At 37.0% G+C, this 7,662-nt stretch overlaps 1 protein-coding gene across 2 annotated transcripts in view; it reads left to right on the top strand.

Annotated features, from left to right (window-relative positions):
• Positions 1–7,662, top strand: part of CAPS2 (calcyphosine 2) — a 31,530-nt gene that overhangs the window by 4,378 nt on the left and 19,490 nt on the right. Inside the window, exons 5-7 of one of the 2 annotated variants that reach the window (XM_019471973.1) lie at positions 1,380–1,412; positions 3,626–3,799; positions 6,226–6,348. In XM_019471973.1, coding sequence (XP_019327518.1) covers positions 1,380–1,412; positions 3,626–3,799; positions 6,226–6,348 — 330 coding nt within the window. The remainder of the gene's footprint in view (positions 1–1,379; positions 1,413–3,625; positions 3,800–6,225; positions 6,349–7,662) is intronic. The other variant, XM_009278920.2, reaches the window with a different exon arrangement.

Below are 7,662 nucleotides of genomic sequence, written 5' to 3'. Positions count from 1 at the left end.
GAGCCCACGCTGGAGCAGGTTTGCTGGCAGGAACTGTGACCCCGTGGGGGACCCATGCTGGAGCAGTCTGTTCCTGAAGGACCGCACCCCTGGCAGGGACACACGCTGGAGCAGTTCATGAAGAACTGTAGCCTGTGGGAAGGACTCGCATTGGAGAAGTTCATGGAGGACTGTCTCCCGTGGGAGGGACCCAGTGCTGGAGCAAGGGAAGAGTGTGAGGAGTCCTCCCCCTGAGGAGGAAGGAGTGGCAGAGACAACGTGTGATGAACTGACCGCAATCCCCATTCCCCGTCTCCCTGCAGCACTTGGGGGGAGGAGGTAGAGAAATCAGGAGTGAAATTGAGCCTGGGAAGAAAGGAGGGGTGGGGGCAAGGTGTTTTAAGACTTAGTTTTTATTTTCTTATTATCTTACTCTGGTTTTGATTCATAATAAATTAAATTAATTTTCCCAAATTGAGTCTGTTTTGCCCGTGATGGTAATTGCTGTGATCTCCCTGTCCTTATCTCGACCCACGAGCCTTTCGTTACATTTTCTCTCCCCTGTCCAGCTGAGGAGGGGAGTGATAGAGCGGCTTGGTGGGCAACTGGCATCCAGCCCGGGTCACCCACCACAACTTTTTACTGAGAAGCCTCTAGAATATTTCAAAAATCCTATTTTCTTATATAACTTAGCTCTTCTTTGTTGGTTTATACAGTCATCCTTTTCATTGTACTCATTTTTGAAGAGATATATTAGTAGTTAGCTTTATTAACAATTTGTCAAAGCACCTGAAAACGTGAGGTAGCTTGTAACTTTGGTTTATCTTTCTAAACAAAGTGGAACTTAGAAAAATAATAAAGATAAGATCGATAGTAGCCAGTAAGTGTATGATTGAAGACAAAACCCAAGTTTACAAACAGTAAGTGTTATTTCTATGGAAGAATTGTTACTTTTGGTGAAAAGGAAACTTTTGGAGTTACGTGCAGCCATTTCATAGGGTTTTTCTTAAGTCTCTTGTCTTTAAAACAGAACCGTGATGTTAACTTTGGAATTATGTTCAATTTATCAGAGCACTTTTATTAAAATTTCCTGATCGCATCTCGGCATTTTTTTCCCCTGGATGACTGAGAAACTTAATCACCACTAATCTTAGGTGCTTTATAAGGAAAATCAGTAGTCCAGATGCTAACATTCTGATTTATAGTACAGTACAGCACTGTTCAGGATCAATATCCACTATAACAATTTTAAGAATTAATTTAATTACTCAGTTATTCCCTGAATGCAGGAAAAGTTTTCCGTTGAACTCTTATATCTGAATTAAATTTGAACAAATGAATGTGACAATTTATTTGATCATGATACGTATTTAATTTCTCTTTTCCTTTAGTTTAAACAGGTGTCTAGAAAATCTTGTCAGAAGAAAACAGAGGTAAAGTAGCTGAAAAAGTACACACTGACAAAATAACATAAGCAATTCAGTAGTAGAGTACTGAGGTATATGATCTGAAAATGTAATATGTTTTAGCTTCTTTTGTGTGACAGGAACTAGCTTATTGAAGAGACTATTTTTAATCTCCTGTCATTCCATCAGTATTTTGAGTGTTTCAAAAGTGATAATTAAAGGGAAAATGCTGAAGCACTGCAAACAGTAGTCTTCTGTTTGTAGTGCTTATATATTCAAGAGATTAGATTTATAGAACTTTAAACTAATTCAAGAAGAATGCTACCTACATGATTATTTTCTGTCATAATCGTGCACCAGACATTATCATTGTAAAAATCTTACTAGTAGTAGTACGCTTTTATTTGGTCAGGGTGCAGGAAATAGCCTAACTTATCAATGTTACCTCTTTTTGGAAGAATTGGAAAATATACTGTTTAAAAATCCATTATTTCAAAAATATTTAACTTATGTAAACCTAAGAAATACTCTAATGAGTGTGTTTAAAACAGAAGTGTAGCTAGCGGGAAAAACAATTATTAATTAATTTGTACATAACCTGTGCCCCTTGAAACGAATTAGATAGCAACTTGTATGGCAGGACTCCAAATTGGTTGGGGCTCAAGGTGAACCTGCCAAGATCATAATTTTATATGTTTCCCTATATAACCAAATGGTTTCTCAACTTGAAAAAAAAATTGCCTTTAGATAAAAACTGAAATGGTTAAGTGGTTTTTTTTTTCTTAAATAATGGACTAAGAATGCACTACTTCTCAGAATATCTATGTGCCCAACATAACTATTTATGCATGTCTTAAGATGTAACTGTAAACAGGTAACTACAGATAGGTTATTTTCCTCTGTACTGCTTTGTAAGTGTGCAGTGCAAACATATTTGAGTTGTTATACTCTTTTTAGGTCTGGATGCCTATAATTTCACCACTTGCTTTACCTTTTTTTAAAATATAAAGTTCATACATATAATTCTGTCTAGCTGCAGGAAGGCTAACGGAAGGTTGGTATGGCTTTGTCTGTTTCTCAAGGTCTTTCTCCCTTTCTTCTCTGCTTTCCTTTATCTCTTGTTGCTTCCTTTCTGCCTTCATTATGTCTTAAATAGTGAACAGCTGAATGTGCAGGGATGTATCTTGTGTTCACTTACACTCTTTTGCTCTCCCTCTCTCTCTCTCTCTTTTTGCCTTTTTTTTTTTTCCCCTTCTTTTTTGTGGAGATTTTCAAGCAGTTCTAAAATATTTTAATGTATTCCTCTGAGCGGCCTTTATTTCTGCACTGCTTGCTTCTGGGGCCCTGACTGAGCATTCCTTTAGCAAGATATATTCCAGCTTCTTCAGTAACAGACTGTGTAAGTAAATCGTCCCAAAATAGGTCACTTTTGGAAGAATAATTTAAATATAGTCTTATCCTTCAGGAATTAACCAGTGAAGGGATGTGGATCCTCTTTTGAAAGGGAAAGCTGCCCTTTCAAGAACATAAATCTTCTGGGTTTTTGAGAAGTGGTTTTCTAGAACAGGACTGTTACACTACAGTTGCAAGATGAGATGTGTCAAGTAGGGATGCTAGATAAGGCCGTCTCAATTTTGTTAGCGTTGAAGGAATATCACTTAAACATTGAAGGTGTTAGTTATTCAGGGAGAGAAAGAAGAATGGAGTCTTGGCCTTCTGTCATTGCTGCTGTTTCTACTGATCCAGCCACAATTGTGTAGAGCACTGAAGAGGACGTAAAGTTAGGAAGGTACTTAGCTGGCTTCACAGCCTTTTCAGATGATGTTGTTCTGGGGAAGGAAGTCCCAGTACTAATACTTATCTGCCATCCAAGAATATTAGAACTTCTGATCGAAAAAATCCATCAGCCCATTTTCAGCCATCCAAAATCAAATGTCAGAATTCCCATTTTAGTGATCTGTAACATTGTCTTATAGGACAGAACCACTGAATATTGGCTTCTCTCTTTAAAAGTGATGCAAAACCATTTGGCTGTGTACTTTTTAGATTAAAAAATGGCAGAATATGAAGAACTCAATGAAAATTAAACCTGAATATGCAGTCATATTTGCATTTTTTCTTAATGTGAAGCATAGTGTCAAGCAGTTTCAGAAGAAGTTATACTGGATGGGAATATGATAATGCTGTTCTCATTCAATAGCTCAGCCAGAGGCTTTTATATTGATTATTCTTTGCTTTAGCATTCTGTTTTGGAGCAGAAGACAGTACCAGAAAATCTGCCATCCCCAACAGACAGATATAAACTGAAGTATCGTCAGTATGAAGCAGATATGAAGGAAGAATATAAGCAGTATTCTCAGAGAATTGCAGAAAAGAGAAAAGACCACCTCCAGTGTCCAGAAGCTTCAATAAAGGTAGCTGGCAAAGAAGTAATTGCATTTTTAGAAAGCAAATATATGCCGGTATTTGGAGAGGTTTGCATGTGTGTGTAATTAACTTCTTCCATGTTTTTATTGTTAAGAAATAAAAATATGTGTAATTTCAGCATCTAATGTTGAGTAGGAAATAAAATATAGGAAGCTTGTTTCAGTTGTTCCAGAGTGAGAAACTGAGGTGCTCTGAGAATCTAAGTATGCTTGTATTCTTTGGTAAGAAATGTAATGTTTGCCCTCATAGTGCACCTCTAGCCTGAGAATGAAGATTAGCATGGTTGATAGGAAGGAGTTTGCAGCCTAAGAAGATGAGAGATAGCGGGAAGATCTTGGTAAAATGTTATTTCCAAATACAGAAATGCAGTCAAGCTTTTTTATTTTTTAAATATAGAATTATATTAATTATTATTCTATTCAATTATGACTGTATATAGGACTTAAAAAAGGAAAAGTGAAAGATGTAATCTATACCCTAGAGAACTATTAACACTGAAAATGGAAGGGAATATGGGGTTAAAATAATGAAAGCTATTATCTGTACTTTTTGCTTTGACGTTGTATAAGATCTAGTACAGTTGGACTGCAGAGTTGGACTGCAAGCTGTATTAATTCTGCCAGGTTTCTTTTGTGTTTTTAAATTAAAACTAAGATGAAAACAAAGGAAGATCAGTGGAGAGAAACTGGAAAACAAAGGGGCGAAAAACCCCAACTTTCCTCTTGTTCTGGAAGAGATAGTGGAGAAGGGTTGTTGCACAGAGCAAGATACATCATTGTAGGTGTAAGGAAACAGGAGACACAAGTAAGCAACAGCTGTGAGGACTGGTTGAATGCTAGATTGCGCTGAGGGTAGGTGACCATTTAAGAATCTTAATGAAAAGTAAAGTATGCAGATGTTGAGGGAACATATTGTGCTCATTGCTTTTCAGAGAAAAGGTTTGTGATGAATAACAATGAGTTTACTGATTTTACTTGCTTAATGTTCAGTAGAATGAAAAGGGAAGGTCTTACATAAGACAAAGATTATGTTTCACATATTGTTGTTACCATTTTACACATATTGTTGATAGTTTTAAAGAGGTTTTCTCCTCTTATAGTCACACTTGTAGTGTTCAGATAAAACTTGGAGAACCTGCAAGTACCTATAAGTAAACATTCTGTGAGTGAAACAGTTGAGTGAAAAAAAAACAATTCTGTTATTTTGTTTAGTTTTATGTTTGGTGGCAGTTAAGATTGTCAGTTCTGGGGATTTCCTGTAGTATTACTTTTTTTTTTTTTTTTTAATTTTTCTACTCTTATGTACCGGTCTGACACCATTATGACATCTGTTTTCCAAGGAGTGACTCCTTTATATGCTGTACTGCAAGCTCATGAAAAGGGTATTTACAGGAGCAGCCGAGTTAATCTGAAACTGAAGAAATAGGTGGCAAGTGTATACTGGGAGAGAAAAAGCAGGACTCGCTTATTCTGGTGATTTCGGGTTCCAGAAAGATACTTGCTAAGCACTAGAAGCCATGTGCGTCAGTTCTTATGACAGATTTTAATATAATGTCTAGCAGAACAATTTTCTGTGTTAGATATTATCACTACCTGATTAAATTAATAAATCAAAACCTCTTTAGATTTCAAGATACTTATTATTTTATCTGATTAGTGGAGCTTGTAATAACTTTTCTTCTCTGAAAAGAAGCTGCTCCTAGAGGAGCATAGCTAACAAAACCTACTCTTTTGATTTCTTTCCCATATTCCCTCCTTCCTGACTTCTGTAAACACAGTCTCCTTTGTCAGTTTTCTTTATATCCTCCATGTAGAAGATATTTCTGTAATACCCTCAGACTGATTTACAAGTATGTTAGACCCAGTTTAAAAGTATGCTTTGGCTTTTCCCTGTCTAGACTGTATTTAACTCCTTTGCTGGTCAAAAAGCAGCATCTCTGCAATGGTGAACTTTGAGCTATATGCATAACGGCAAATCCGCTGCTTTCTCCTGGCTGTTCTTGAACAGAACAGAGAAAAGATGAGCTCTTGTCTTCTTCAGAGAGGTACTAACAGTCTGCCTTCTCTGACTTGCTGCTGCTATTTCACAAAGCTTGCAGGAACACAGTATTTCTGAGATTTTTTTTTTTTATTTCAATATGGTTGAAAGCTGGTAAGTATTCAGAAGCTATAAGGAAAGACTAGAGAGCAAGATTTGTAAGTTCAGTTTCTGTAGAAAGCTAGGCTTAAAAAAATTCTTTATTTTTTCTAATTAGCATGAAGTAGAAGAAGTAGACACTTTAAAAAATGAAGAAAGAAAGAAAAAGACTTTTAAATAAATTGTTGAGGAAAATGTTGTGTGTGGGGATTTTGTTTGTTTGTTGTTCTTACAATTAATTTAATTTTATTTATGAAAAGAATGTATTTTTGTATAGGGTACACAGCTTGAAGATGGACATAATGACCATCTTACAGCTCTTGATGAGAAAGCTCTCCTGCAACAATGTTACACAAGCAAACCCTATAATATGCGGCACAGTATAAGGAAATCGGAAGCTGTAAGTATTTTGGCTGATATTATGCTGTTAACTGTCTAGAGTCGTAGAATGACTTCCCAGATGTTCAACAGAAGCCTTTGATGATTTGGTCCTAGTATGTAATTGCACCCATTGAAGTCGTGGGAGTTTAAACATTTGTTTCAAGGAGAGCTGAAATGAGCAATCCAGTGAGCATTTTTTTTATATTATCTGCAATACTTGTATTTTATGCAGTAGTGTATATAAATGAGAATGCAAATTATGAATAATAAATACAAATATATACATACAACTAAGATTAACTGAGTGACTTGTGTGAAGCTGAGTATAGTGTTACATTTCATCTGTAGCTTGTACCTGAGCCTGTATTCCATGATCCATGGAGTCCATGATTCCATTAGCTCTAACTCTGACTTGTTTCTAGAGTAAACAGGCTGTTTTCCCTCATTAACTCCTGAAATGGAGTATGTGATGAGAACTGGCTTTGTAAGCTGTGTGGGCTCTGCTGTGGGTATTAGATCGGGTCAGCCATGGCTTTCGCTGAGTCTTCCAGCTCCAAGGCTGGAGCTTCTACAGCATCTCTAGGCAACATCTTCCTGTGATACACTACTCTCCTTGTGAAGAGGTTCTTCCTGTTATCCATACCGAGCCTCCCAAGGCTCAGTTTGTAACCTTGGCCTCCTGTTATACTATTGGCCACTGTAAAGAAAAGTTTGGTTCTGCCTTCTTTGTATCTTCTCTTTGGTTGTAGGATGTTTTCAGAATGCCTCATAGCTGCTGCTTCTGCAAACTAAACAAACCCAAGCTCCCTTAGCCTCTCCTTTCAGTTGCTTTGGCTCCGATCCTCTGTTAGATCCTTTCCAGATTCCTCTCATCCGTATTGATCTTGGGAAGGAGGGAGCCCTGAAAAATGGGAACGAGTATGACCTCACTAGCATGCGTAGAGGGAAATTAAAACTTCTGTTATATGGATGGACCCAATATGTTTCTTTAATTTCTTACATAGACATAATTTTTACTTTTTTTAGGACTGAACAATAGGAGTCTTGCCCATCTAAGGCTAAGCCTTGAATTTAGGATTATTTACAATGAAGAACAACCTTGAAATTTGATATTGCATGATTCAGTATTTGCATATCTCGTTAGGTCGTGCAGAGAGGAAGTGAGAAAGGCAAAAGCCCAGCTAGAACACAATCTGGCCGCTGTCGTTAGAGACAACAAAAAATGTTTTTACAAATATATTAATGACAAAAAGAGAGCCAAGGAGAATCTTCATCCTTTACTGGATGCAGGGGGAAACATTGTCACCGAGGATGAGGAAAAGGCTGAGGTACT

The sequence above is a fragment of the Aptenodytes forsteri genome, unplaced genomic scaffold (genome assembly GCF_000699145.1).
Source record: "Aptenodytes forsteri isolate BGI_AS27 unplaced genomic scaffold, ASM69914v1 Scaffold259, whole genome shotgun sequence".
Taxonomy (NCBI): domain Eukaryota; kingdom Metazoa; phylum Chordata; class Aves; order Sphenisciformes; family Spheniscidae; genus Aptenodytes; species Aptenodytes forsteri.
Note: the sequence above shows the minus strand (reverse complement) of the source record. Positions and strands in the feature narration are given on the sequence as shown.